The sequence below is a fragment of the Calonectris borealis genome, chromosome 11, assembly GCF_964195595.1.
Source record: "Calonectris borealis chromosome 11, bCalBor7.hap1.2, whole genome shotgun sequence".
Lineage (NCBI taxonomy): Eukaryota > Metazoa > Chordata > Aves > Procellariiformes > Procellariidae > Calonectris > Calonectris borealis.
In genome coordinates this window covers 14,809,513-14,824,379 of record NC_134322.1, presented here as the reverse complement: position 1 = coordinate 14,824,379, position 14,867 = coordinate 14,809,513, and the positions used below count along the sequence as shown (strand labels likewise).

General features: G+C 34.8%; 1 protein-coding gene across 7 annotated transcripts in view; it reads right to left on the bottom strand.

Annotated features, from left to right (window-relative positions):
• UNC13C (unc-13 homolog C) overlaps positions 1-14,867 on the bottom strand; it is a 244,707-nt gene that overhangs the window by 161,422 nt on the left and 68,418 nt on the right. Inside the window, exon 2 of one of the 7 annotated variants that reach the window (XM_075160107.1) lies at positions 523-545. The exons of the other annotated variants lie outside the window; for them this stretch is intronic. Within the exon in view, the coding sequence (XP_075016208.1) occupies positions 523-545 (23 nt within the window). The remainder of the gene's footprint in view (positions 1-522; positions 546-14,867) is intronic. 7 annotated transcript variants of the gene reach the window in all.

Here is a 14,867-nt window from a genome sequence, read left to right as displayed (position 1 = left end):
AGACCAAAAAAAGTACAGTTACTCAGTTGCTCTTAGTAAGTCTTGGACGGAATTTAACTGCATCAAACATATAACACCTAATATGAAAATGTTTAGCAGGGTCAGCTCCAGGCCAAAGCTAAAGTAACTATTGCTTTGGAATACATTTTTGTAGCATTCAGCATTTAGCAAAACACACTGGAAGAACCCGTGGGAAGATAAGATATTACTTCCCAAATATTGTTGTGCTTTAAGTCCTATAGTGTATGCAGTGTAGATGATAATTAGAGGCAAAAATCCCAGATATCATGTTTGACAGTAGCAGACCCCTGTGTTGGCAATTATGATAAGCACAACAGTGAGGGTTATCCTGTTTATAAATGCAACACATTTGCAATACACTCAAAGGAGAACAAAAGAGTGGAAAGCTGGGAAAAACATGCAAATTTCACAACTAAAATGAAGGAACCAAACAGGTCAAATAAGTCACAAACAGACATCAACAAAATACATGATCCCTGTAGTAAATATGTGATTTTAAACCTTTTCATCCACAGAACCGCTATCTGCAAGAGAATTGGGAAGAAGGGGAATATAGGTTAGACAAAACAGTCTCTGAGAAAATATCTTATGTTATAAAACACTGTCACTGTTTTAATCTGCTAATGCAGAGCAGAATCCAAGTAACACCTGTGCTTAGCCGTATCATTGAAGCAAGACCACTGTCATACATTTTAAACATGCAAAAAGATGTTTTCAGTAGATAAGCACCCCTGTCACTTATGCAGGACTGTGTGGATACCATATAATTTATATACTGTATCTCATCTCCACATGATTTTTAGGTTTTTTGTTCTGTTTTTTAATATATTTTTAATATTAACGAATGTATATTTAATATAGTTGCAGTGTTCAAAAAAATAGTGCTCTATTTTCAAGGAAAATTGGTGTTTCTACTAAGGATATTAAAAAAACCCCCCAAACTCCTGAACTGTTACTATTCTATTCCATCACAGCTATTCAAATAATGACAGAAATTACCCCCCAAATGCCAATTCAAGAACTACAATTGTGAACGTAAAAGATATGAGAGATATATATCATTATAAATTGCTTAATGCAAAAATGTGATGTATTCACATTTACTATCAGGCAGAAAAATATTTGCTGACAGGAAAAGCTACCCTTATTTTATTGTCTTGACAATTTTAAAATACAAGTACATTTAAAATCATTTTTATATACTGTTCCACCAATAAGTGTCCCTTTTTTTTGACACTTTATAGTACAGTGCACACATGAAACTGCATTGTTTTAACTGTCACCTTACTGATCTTTCCATTTTTCCTCCCCAAATGGAGTACATAGGCCCTTTAAGTAGTTCAGTTATTTTTAAGATGGAGATATCCCACATTACATACATTACAAAATGATCATTTACACCTTAAACACGTGCCACGTTTCATTTTTAAACCAGTTTATCTACAAGAAAATATTACATTCAAACATATATATGAAAAATATATCGGCAAATGCAAAGGTGCATACAGTATAGTACTGACAATCCAGGGAACCAAAAGGCTTTCTTGTGCCACTAATTTTAGAGACTACTTATGTGATCAAAGCAAAGCACATGCACAAGAACAGGCAGAATACAAACTGTTCAAAACATGTTTTACCAGTCAGATTATATCTGACTTTGTATTATTCAAAAAGGATAGAGAGGATTGAGCTACCTGGTATTAGCAATGTCACAACACCAGATTTGAATCCACAGAAAATCCAACTATGCCACAGTCTCTCCCCCCTTGTGAGAGAACAAAATTTGCTATTTTCTTATGCTTGACTACAGATCTTAGCTTTTCTTTCACAGCTATTTTGAACAATCCTTTTAGAAAGAGTACGCCTAAAAGAATGAAATACAGTTTATTGTCCCAAGAAAAACTTATGTTTTGAGTTATACAGAATATGAAATTAAAACTATTACTAATAGTAAATTCCACGATTTAGTAAAAATAGAGTAAGCACAACTCTGTGCATCAAGAATATCTGCTTGTCATGAATTGATTCTTTTCATAGTTCTTCTCCTGAATATAAATGGACATGGTATCAATTTTTATATTTATGTTTTAGAAAAATCCATTAAGGTATTTTTTCTGCTAGGACATGAACTATTCTGATGTCTTCTCACTTCAAAACTTCCCCTCCGCCCCCTTCAGAAATAATAGAATTTTTATTTTGCTTCAGAAATTAATTCTTGACTAAATTAAGCTATAGTGTTTTAGTTGTCAAATTACCCTCAATTTGACTTAGTAGATTTATAGAAATGAGTTTAGTCTTTACCTTTTATTTATTTATTTATTTATTTGTGAAGTGTCTGACAACATCAGATATGGTTGGCTACTCTTTCTCCATAAGGATATAAAGAAGATTTGGATGACCATATGATCCTACTTTCCCACTCCAAAATTATTACAGCATTTTCATAAGCAGGGTAAGAGCACAGCCAGGAGTAACTAGATGACTGTCAGCTGCGCTGGCCAGGGAAACAAAATGGGATATGCTTTTATGAGGGCTAACGGAAATAAAAGGAATAGTTAAAACCAAAGTGCTGGAACAGCATCTGGAGAGGTGAATGAGAGGAAAGGCAAGAGAGGATATACCAACATGACTCTAAGTAGGAGAGACTGAGACTGAATTAATTCTCAAACTCATAAAAAAGGCAGAGTCCAAAAGGTGAAGAGAAATTTGGAGATTAAGGGAAATTTTAGGCAGGACATCACTTGTAAGAACCCTCACCATAATCTGTTCATGCAACCTACACCTTCTTTCTAGAATATCTACTCATAATGATATTTGTAACACTGCCATTTAAAGACGCATAATAAATCTCTGTATTATTTATGTGAAATGCAATTTTTAAATAGTTTGCAGGTACTTTGCTACCGGCTGCCTAAAGAATCATATGAATTATATGTTTAATTCAGTTGTTTAGAAAGTTATATTAAAAAATAAAAAATTGTTGAGACTTGTCTTCCACATTGAATGGAATTTTGTATTTCAGAGCATGAGAGATGGACATAAGAAATTTTCTTTACCTCTCTTGGGTTTCAGCCAGCTTCATCTAATTTCACTTACACTTCCTTTACTGGAACCTAATTTTGCCTAAATTTAGGAAGGAGAGCGACAATCAAAAATCAGGAAGGGAAAAAAGGTATTACATGTTTGGCTTAACTTGTTTTTCTTTGCAGTTGCGACTTTAAAAAAAAAAAAAACTGCACCAGTCTAATGGCCTCTTTTCTCAATAGAAATTGCATAAAGCAGACAACTGACGCAAATCTCCCAAAACGAGATTTTGAGAGCATTTGTTTTTTTGTAAGAAATGACGGCATCTTCAGAGACAAAATTAGTTTGAAAACGTCATTGTTTATTGCTTCTTCTGAACTCGCCATAAGTGAAATAATCTGAACTGTGGAAGTGTTCTCTGTGTGTATGAGAACACCGAATCAGGAAGTGTACAGTCACCAAGCAATTCACGTTGGTAGTCAGACTACCAGAATAGACAGCGACATTCCTTGATGTAGATAAGAAATGAACTATGGTTACGTAAGAGACCACTGAATGTATTTTCAAATCAGGGATACAAGGCTAGACATCTCAGATTATACTGCTGAATGACAATGACTTACTTAAAAGAGCTTATCTTCATATAACTTATTTCTGTCATCCACACATTCTACGGCAAACAACTAACCTAAAAAAGTTATGAATGTACTAAGAGCAGTATAAATGCTGGTTCATTTAGTTCACCCTATGGGATGCTTCCTATTTTATTTCAATTAGTTTGTTTCTCCTTAGATTTTTATTTTATGTGAAAATTCACTGCATTATGAACAGCGTAGCCTTCATTTTAAGCCTCTATACAATATGCCATTTTAGATAAGCGGAGGATGTTTTACTAGGATTATAGGAAAAATCCATGGAGTGATATTGCTCTGTAATTGTTGCTACTTCAGTTCTGTGCGTTCCATATATGTACCTGTGTAGTGGAATGATGAAGAGTAAGGCGGTCATCTAGCTACTTACTAGTGAAAATTATATTTACAAATGTCAAATGCTGAACGCAAAAGGAAAATCGCGCCCCTCCCCCCCCTTTTTTTTCAGGCAGTCTGATAGTTTCAAACTCAATTATATTTAATTAGGTAACTGGTAAAAAGAGGAAAAAACGTTTTAACTTAGTTAAGGATACTGTAGTGGTACAAGGCTTCCATTGTTCATTTAACTTTATGTAATTATAACAACTAATACAAAGAAGAAAAGGGAGCATATCATTAATTACAGCAAGGAAAGCATAATGATCAACCATCATATCATATTTCTCCAGATAAGCTCATTTTCTCTGCAGAATTCTTAAGAGTTGATGATAGAACACAAAAACTTTAGGAAGGAGAGGACAACCATAAGGAATATTTAGCAAACCATATTTTAAAATGCTCCTGCTTAGCTAGAAAGTTCTCTCCAGCTCCATACCATTCTTTACCACTTATCTCTAATCCCCCTTCTTTACCACCACTCCCTAAGCCTCCTATAAACAGACATAAACCTTTAGGTAAACAAGAAATTAAAAATATTCACTAGTTAAAATTAGTCTTTAAGACTTCGTTAATAAGAAGTTCCAGATATTAAAAGGCTGTATAACATTCAACATACCCACTAAATCCTGGCTTCTGTTGAAAATGGTTCAGAAGTATCCACTCCCCATGGGGGGAGTGAGGGGTTACAGTGAGGGAGGCTTCTTTGGCACTCTTTCAGCGCCCTCAAATAAGCCCCCAAGTTATTTTCTGTCCATATACCAGTTTAAAGGTTTTGAGAAGGCTAAGTAAAATTTCCAACACGTGTTTATTAACACTGCATAATTACTAATTCAAACTCAGTCTGAAAACTAATAGAACTTATAAAAATTGAACTTTACACTGTTAACTGTTTTCAAATTAACACGTGGCCTGTTTTATCCATTTTTAATAGCAATGTTGCCACCTGTAACTGTAACAGGGATTCATCATACAAGGTAACTAGTTTCTATACCCAAACATCCTAGAAAAAACTCTCTAAAGGATGTTGAAAGGGCAGATTCTTCCAGCATGAAAGATAAACTAGCAAGGAAGATATAGAAGTGAAGACAGACCTTTGCTTTTGTAGCTTATGATACCACCAGAAATACAACTGGACAATGGTCTCATCAGTCAGCAGAGATATTTATACCAGAGAGGTTCAGAAGATTTCTGCCCCACCCCAGTCATAAGCATCCTTCAAGCCTTGTATCATTATTTCACTTTTGCATTTCCCTGAGCAGAAGAGCATCATCCTAACACATTTCCTCTTTCTTTAATGATTGTAAAAATTTAGTTTGCCACCGCCGCCATAGCACAAGAACTGTAACAAGGTCGTAAAAATCTAAACTGTTAGGAAACCCTAGGATTAAAATGGTGTTACGTATACTACCTTGATTTTCCACTCTTATAAGTGTGCGTAATTGTAGAACACCAAATTGGAAAAAGATTTAAAGTTCATTATTCTCTCAAAGTACCATTTTAATCTTTAATTCTGCAAAATGGTTGCAAGAACATCAAACTGACTGATAATTACATCATTCCTGGAAGCAAACCCTTCAGATATAATACTTGCTGGAATTAGATAACAATACAGCTGTTCCATGGAAATAACATGTAAAGTACCCATAGTCAGAAGTAGTTTGTAGTCTGAGCTGGACAATTCTAATTAGTATGTATTGCTAAGAAAGAGAAATAAAGGATGAAAACCAGGATCAAATAAAAGCAACACATTAAAGTAGTAGATTGTCTGTCCAAAACAATAACACAAATTAAGCCATGCTAAAATAATAAATGCTGTACCCATAAGCTAATATTATCACTACAGAACAGAATATTACAGTATGTAAGCCTAGAGGATGTTGTGCTGCTGAAGCATATTCTAGGAAGATATCCTGTATAATGCTTGAAAGATAATATTAAAGCTTACACATCATAAGAGATGAGCGATGCTTGTCTGACAAAGAGAAGGTCAAACTTGAATAAAGCTTGGTTGACAGGAGAAACAGAAGAATTGCTGCTAGCACTTTACCAGCACTGATGTAGAAAAAATACTAGTGGATACATTGGGAGCCATAACAGGAGGTCAGCTTGGTGAAGATGAAAACTACATTTGTGTCTTTATTAATAAACTGGTCTGCAAATCTGAAACAAGAGGACATGCTTTAAAAACATCTCTGGTGTTTAGAAATTGAGTCCCATTAGACTTCTAATGGCTCTTGCTTTCTATTATCTTTCAACAGCTACTAGACACTTCTACCAACTTCTGAAACTTACCTTTAAAAGAACAAATTATTGACTATCAAGAGAACTATTTGATTATGGAATGTGGTATGATACTAGTGCTTCTTAATTTTTGGTGGTCTCAAAAAACTACAGTACTCTTGAAGACCTGGCTTTCTTGACAGTCTCCGGCTTGTCAAAGTGACGGTAGGGAGGAAAATGCAGAGTGCATTTTAAGCCCTCTATTCTGATCCCATATTAGAATGGCAAAGTATACATTATCCATAAAGGATAGAGAGGCATATTTTAGCTCTTTTGATACAAATGATAACAGTAAATGGAATCAAGTAATTAATTATAGCCTATGAAAGCAAACAGATAATTGATTATTGCAAGTCTTTCCATGTCACACAGCCAACATTCCCACAAAATATTTGACTTGGACCGCTATAGCATGGTCTTGCTTGCAAGCTGAAGTCCCATCATGTTTCTTCCAAAGAAATCCAAGCAAACAGCCACTTGGTTTGACACAAAAACTGTGAAAGTAGTCCCTCAGGACTCAAACAAAAGCATGTTCCTTGGTGCTTCTTACACTGAACATGAGGCATACAGCATAGACAGAAGTGACAGTAGGGCAGGAATGTTAAATGGCTGCCTGGGGCATAGGAGAGAGCTGCTGACCATCTTGGGCAACAAAGATTATGCGTGCAATAGCAAACAGTTTAGTAAGAGCAGACAAGAAGGTCAAAGCAGTTGGTGCTGTAGACCAAGCATCCACACCACAAATGTTTCAGGGGCATTTACTTCATGCCAGTTCTATTTTTGGCCCTGTGGACTGAAAGCCCATTAGTTGCTGAGCACATCAGGTGTGATCTTGGAGAGCAACATCTGCCTTGGTTGCATTGGTAAAATATCTAGGTAAAACTCGGACATTCCAGTGGTCAAACCAAATATGGTGGATTGGGAAGACTGAGAAATTTGCTTCAAAAGTGTACCCCTGTTGTAAAATAAAATGCTAATGGTGGAAAACCCGCAAGTCATATAAATATCCTACTATTAAAGACCAAGAACAATATATACACCTAGGATCAAGAACAAAGAAGCAGAAAAATGTCTGGGGAACAGTCACATATTTCACAGGCTGTGATGTTCATAGCTGCTGTTGATATGAAGTTTCTTCTCCTGTGGAGTTGTATCTACTTCCTAGCTAAGGTTTAAGGGACTATCTAAAACAGTCTCAAACACTTTAAAAATTATCTTCAAAAAACCCAAACTAGGAGGCTAAAAAATTTAGATAAGTTAGACTAATTTCAAGACTTACAGTAGTGGAAGAAAAAAATTAATCAATGTATAATCACATACAGAATAAAAAGATGACATCAGTCAATGTTGCTTACTGAGATAAGACAAAGAAATCACATTTTCTTCTTTTGATAAGCAAACTGGCTTAACTGATAGGAGAGAAGGAAAAGACTTGAAATATCGCAATGCTAATATGTTTTCTGAAAATTGTTTTTCATGACATTCCCTATGTAAGCAAGATAAATACAGTAAAGGTGAAATTGGTAGAAAATAGTGTGCAGTTGTATTATGATATTTGTGAGTAATTCTTTGGGCAGAAGTATCATGTGGGCTATCAACCAATATCATACAGGTTGATTTCAGCCAACGTTCTCAGCAAGTTGGATGAACAGAATTTCATGGAGTCTGTAGAAGACACCAATCTGGAATGAGTTGCAAGTATTTGAAAAGATGGAGTTAGAATTCAAAACGTTCTTCACATATTACTGAATTCCCTTCACTGCCTTGACACTACTCCTGTAAAAACTAGTTCTATATTTGGAAGAAAAAATGGAAAATGGCAAAAAAGTTATTAAATAGCAGTACAAGGCATGTGGCATATTTGAAATTGAAAGCATTGTTGATGTAATATTAGTGCAAAAAAGGCTACTGTAATTCTGGAAAGTATTAGTATATGTCATATTTGAGACAGACATGACTCAGCTCTATGGGCATCTGTTAACTGCAGCTGAAGTTGTCTTTCCAGTTTTTGGAATCACACTAAAAGTAAACAAATTGAATAGAAAGAGGATGACAAAAGCAGAACAAACAGATATTCATAAAACAAACTGTGAGGATAGACCAAAAGGACTTGGTTTGCTTTGTCTTACTGAGAGATAAAACTAAGGAGGGAGGTGGCGACAGTACTTCGAATGCATTACAGAATATAACAGAGTAATACTTTTTTTTTCTCCATGGCTAATGATGTTAGTTACATATTAGATGTCAAAAAAAGGCAAGAACATATGCTTACTCACAATTACAAAATATACAAGTAGCATTCATGTAGCAAATACTATAAAGCTCAGCATGTTTTGTTCTGTAATATAATTACCTTTTTTTTTTAACTGAAGCAAGTCAAAGTCTCAAGATAATTCTCATGAAAGTAAAGAGGCTGACCTTCTTAACAAAACATAAAAAAAGATAGTTATTCTCCCCACTGTTAGCTTTTATGCTATAGGTAGAAACCGAATCAAATTACACACTGTTTGTTTCAGCTCTGGTTGAAAGTAATAATAAGTTGGAATAATTATGCATAAACACCAAAGAGATGCCAAAGAGATGGTAAAAGCTATAGACTGGTACACTGGAATTCAAAGCATGACTCTTCCTTCTATTGGACTTTTTCTACCTGATAGGACATGCATAAATCCTTCTGAATTCCACAATCCCTTTTTATAGTTAACAGGAAAAGGCATGTCTCCTTGTCCTCTGCTTTTATGTTTTATAAAAGAAAATTTCAACCAACATGCCTTTTAATGTTCCCAAACAACATTCCACTACGTTACGTTTGCAGTATCTTCCCTCCCTTATGGATGCAAAGAAGCATCAACTCTATCCTGTTTGTGCTAAATGGAACAGGAAGACCTACAGGTTAACATTAAAAACTGCTTTAGTTCTTACCCACCCATTTTATACATATTCTTCTTTCCTGGTTTATTTTACATTCGATAATAAGTTCATCATGTCTCTCTCGCCTTATTCCATCTTAGTATATATGCACCTGATGGACAAGAATCTTGTTGGCGAGGCTGCAGTTACACTGGTGGTATCTAGAGCTATACATAGTTTATGAATCTGTGATAGCATTGACAAATCACTTGCTGCTGTTTGGCCTCTGATCAAGAAACCTCATTTCTCAGAGAGAAAAATCAGAGTAAAAAAGATGTTTTGCCACGTCACATCTCTGAGATTCCAGTATAACATAAACAAATCCAACTAGTTTCAGTAGTCAACTCCAGAGAAGCTACTAGCATATCAGTCAGGAGCTTGCTCTTTACCACTACTTGTTTCATGGAAACAGGTCACAGTCTTTTCTGTGTTCAACAGGGTTTTCATTTTTTTTCTAGTTAACTTGTATCTTTTTATCCACCACATTCTTTATCATAGTACCAAGGACATTTTCAAACAGGTCTATCAGCAACACAATTAGAATTCATGGGCTACCTGGAAAACCCTCTCTTTACATAGGTTTTAATCTGAAAATCAGTAAAATTTTCAGTGGAGTGAATAAGAGCTTTACATGAGGCAAGTGCAGAAGAAAACTCTCTTACAAAAATGGTATGTATTAAACAATATGAAAGTGCAGGTGTCTGTATGTATGCATCTATGTTTTCTGCTAAAATTTTTTATATATCAATCAATGCTGTCTTTATTTTCAGGTTTACCAAAACTTCTGATCATGCAAGCTGTCTTAAGAATACTCTCTACTGATCAAGGAGGCAAATCTCATGGTTGACAAGGTTTCACAGTTTCAACGATAATTTTGTATCAGCAGGAATTGGAGACGTTTCAGATATTTTCTCCTATTTAGAGTCCCAGGGAGACACAACTTGATCACCTGGAAAACGTGCATAAAGAAAAAGTCTGGCACCTGTCCCATGAAAGTAGTCAGAATTTCACTTTGGCAGCAAAGCAGAGAATCTCTTTAGTTTCATACTTAACTGTAATATTCTACTTCCCCAATAAATCAGAGAAAGATTTGAGCATATTTATGAACTCGTCTTTTCCAAGTCATTACATTTTTTAAATGCATGTCTAGATATTTTTTCATCCACTTGCTTAATAAGATTCCTTTTATCCTGAAGCTGCATTAGAAAATGATGCAGTGTTATTTCTGCTTCTAAAATACAATGATCTAAAGAAAAGGCTTAAATGTTTTAGAAATAAAAATAGAAAATATTTCTTAATCTTGATGATAAAATATTGATTTGCGTTCATTTCCATAGCAGAACCAGTATAAGTCAGTCCTTGGAACTGACATTCATGCTCAGGTTTTCTCTTAGCTTTAGCAAATTTATTTTAAATCTGTTTAAGCACAAAAAGGGCAAGCAAACTGCATGAATATTAATCAATCTACATTAATTCTAAAGTAAGTGAAAATAGTGTTAAATAATCTCCTATTCTCATTCTCTGTTCCATTGTCACCGTCTTCTGATATGAATATGGAAGGGAATTTACGCTGATGAAAAGTCTCTGTAATCTACTTGTTTACATTATTTACATGTAAAGAGAAGAGCAATAGATGAATCAACTTCTGTTGAAAAGTATTATGTCCCCAAATCGAGCTCTTTATACCTCATACATCAGGTGAATTTTTTCTTTTTTAAACATTGCATTTCAACTATATCTGCCACACAGCACACACAATCAGCCCTTATATTAATGAAGTCTTTTGTCACTTCAGGTTAAAAAAACAAACCAAACCAAAACTATTAGGGATACAGTAGAATACAAACAAAACCTTGTACCACTGAATACTATGGTTTCAATATTTTGAAACAGAAGAGAAAATTTTGGGGCTTGGTATTGCTGTTAACTGTGATTAACTAAAAGTGTGCCTGTCTGGGCTATTCTTTCACAATGATGCAAAGATTAATTGCAGTATACTTATTCATTAACTTCTTTTTTTTTCCCATTAGACTATGCCTGAGATTAGAAAGATGAGAAATGCCATCAGTGAAGGAAAAGCATCTCAAAGAGATCATGTAAAAAAAGAAGTTTAATTATTTTGTACAAGGTGATGCTAAACTCAAAGGAAACTTAAAGTGTAGCCACAACTCTGATTCAAGCCTTCCAGTGGGGGCTTCTGGTGAGTGTTTATAGTGAAATATACCTAAAGCCGAATAAAGTACGTCAAAACTATATCCACTTAAAGCTGCATTAGTTCAAGACAGCATGTTTAGACTTAATTATGCCTAAGTCTTCAATAGTGCCATGACACCATTATTCACTAAAGGATTAGTATAAACTGAAGTTTGTATTTAATTTTTTAATAACAAAGTACTTGAAGAAATGAGGTGGTAATGACAACAGAGGGGTCTTACAGATTTCAAAGAATTCCCGCGAGACGACAAACTGTTACTTTTGTTATGACAATGGCAGACTGATTAAAAAGGCGAAAAGATGACTGTTATCAACAATCTCTTTTATACTGTGGTACAAACAAGACTGACTAGCATCAGCTGTTATTACTGGCCAATGAAGGAATTAGCAGCTCAGTTTGTCATAATACATGCAAATATACATGTTCTATTTTTATTAATTGCTGTAGTATTTTATACACTAAACTAGAATTCTGCCATCTGACTAGACATCCTTCCCTTACCCAATCTGCACCAGCAGCCTCAGAAGGAACATTATTTTTAAGGAAAAAAACCTACAAACCCAAACACAATTCACAGTATTTTAATCAGTCAACATAGTTACCTCAAGCAATTAAGAAATAAGATGGGATGTACATCTACTTTTCATTTCTCTTTCTACAAACAGTGGTCCTTTCTTAAAGCCCACTTCACAACACAGCGAATGTAGATTGAGTGTAGGAGAACTCTTTAATATTTAAAAGCAATTTCTCTTCTAACGTGCTTCTTATTTCCCTGTTACAGTCACCACCAACAAATATGCAGTTGCCGTGACCAAGGTAATGGTTTTATTTATTCTGTTTCCACCTGAATGGCTATAAAATGACTGATTCGTTTACTAAACAGATAAACTGATTTTCATCTGGGCCATAGCACTGATCTTTTCAAGTCCAAGTTCAAGATTTATATTTATGTAACAAAACTGGTACAATATTATTAACTATAGTTATTAGTTACTAGTAACTGTGCACCTACACAAGTGTGTTAAAAACAAACATGATGGAGGTAAGACATAAAGGAAACAAATGCATGAGTACCATAAGATAAGGTTAGATCAACTTCTAAAGCCTATACTTTTTGGGAAAATACAGCTGACTCAGGCAGTTCCAGCAAATAGTTCTTATAAGAAAGGCTAGAAAAGCTGTCAAAATACAAAAATATATACTTGTTTCAAGAATGTAGTTTGAATAGACAGAGTTTGAAATATGCATTAGTAATATACTTATTTTGATGACAGCTTTCTTAATGTGGAACCAAATGACCACACTTCAAGGGGAGTGCAGTAATACATTCCTGGTTCCTTTGGTTTCAAATGTTAGCATCACATTTCCTCCTTCAGGCATATACAAAATAAGGCTGTATTGATACTGATTGCCAAGTTCTGTTCTTCAGTCAGACACCACTAAACGTAATACAAATCCTTCCTATAAAACAATAGAAAACCCACCTTCATCCACATGTTAAAGAGGCAACTCCCATCCCTGGTCCCTGTAATCTGATTTGCCACCGTATGTATAGGGTAAGATGAGTTCACCCATCTTGACACCGTAAACAATCTACAGGTTACTCTGTGGCAGAAAATTCAGACCAAAGGCTTTTTAAAATCTGACCAGTCACCAAATGATCAGTAAGATCTTCATCAACTAGATCAAGAAGCTATTGCTCGTAAACTACCATTCATGGAAAGAATGTATATTATCATTAAAAGCAACTCAGAAGAGTGCATGCAACTCTGGAAGCTTATCCAGAGTGATAGTTTAATCAGGAGAGAGAATGATGCTTATTCTAAGGCACCTGTAAAAGATAACAAGATAGCAATGGAATGAAAGAAGCCACTAGGGAAAAATAAAGCTAGAAAATAACAAGTGAGGACTGGAACAATAAATGAAAGGGTAAGAGTTATTCTTGATTACAGTGTACAAAGAAACAAACCACTGGCTAGCGTTTCTCTGATACTTTTCTAAAAAGCCATCAATCCTTCCATTAATATACACGCATCATCACAATGCCTCTATGTCCTTACAGAACTTTAAATCCGAGGATTACTCATGTACCGCTCACATCTCCTCTCATCCATATACCCTATTACTTTCACTCCAGTATGTCTCCAAAACCACATCTTAATAAATAATACATAAGCAATCAGCCCATAGCGTATTTTTTCTCTACAGCTAGAGACAGAGAATAGGACTATCCGATGGGGCTTTTGTGCACTAATAAATTATTTATGTACCAAAGTTTCAATGACCTTACCTCATGTGATACTAGAATGAAAATAATAGCATTCTAAACCATTCTTTTGTACTAAATTGGAGAAATAACAGTACTGTATTATCTGGCTATATCTCTGGTTGGCCAGATAGCTGTCTACCTGCTCCTGCCTAAATGGAGAGATGAAATAATTCATTAAACAATAGGTTATACTTTGGTTATATAATGAAGATTAATTCAAGGAACTTGATCTGCAACTAGTACTTTTCCATCTGCAAGAAATCAGAAGTTGACTGTGAATCAGTTATAGGGTTAAGGGAGTAAAAAAAAATAAAAACCCACAAAATAACATTCATAAAAGTAACGTAAACCTGTAAACCCTAGATCAGCTATTAGTCGCTTTTCTTTAAAGTTATTAATGCTCCTGCAAATATTAAAAGGAAGATACAAAACCCCAAACTACTATTTGTTTAAATGATAAATTAAGTATTCTCTGGACATGTATGAATCCACATGTAAAGAAGAGGGGGCAGGTTGTGAAAACTGAGGGGCTACAAACTGTACATTTTGTGTGTTTTGTAAAACTCCTTTAAGAACTGATTTACAAAATGTTGTTTCCTATACTAAATCAAAATTGCTGTGCAATTCAAGTAATAAACAGAAGTTAAACATGTTTTGTCTTAGAGGACAAACTGAAATTAAGACGACACCCTTCTTCAAAAACTGCATACAAAGTATTTGAAAAAAATCGCCGGACAGTTGAGGCTGGAAGGGACCTCTGGAGGCCATCTTATCTAACAACCCTGATCAAGCAGAGTCACCTACAGCAGACTGCCCAGGACCATGTCCAGATGGCTTTTGAATATCTCCAAGGATGGAGATTCCATCTGTGGATTCCATTATCTGTGAATAGACTGTCTATAATACCAGTCATCAGCTCACTGAAAGTAAAATCAAGAAAGATTTGACTGCAATAATACTGCATGTCACTCAGCAGAAGTTGTTTATCAGGTAATGTATTCTTTTAATAGACTACTCCATCTAAGAAGTATATTTTGAAAGTTTTAAATTCTGAAGAATTGTTAGGTGTTCTGCAGACATTAAAAGGTAAATTATAATATTCATCCATTAGATACAAAAC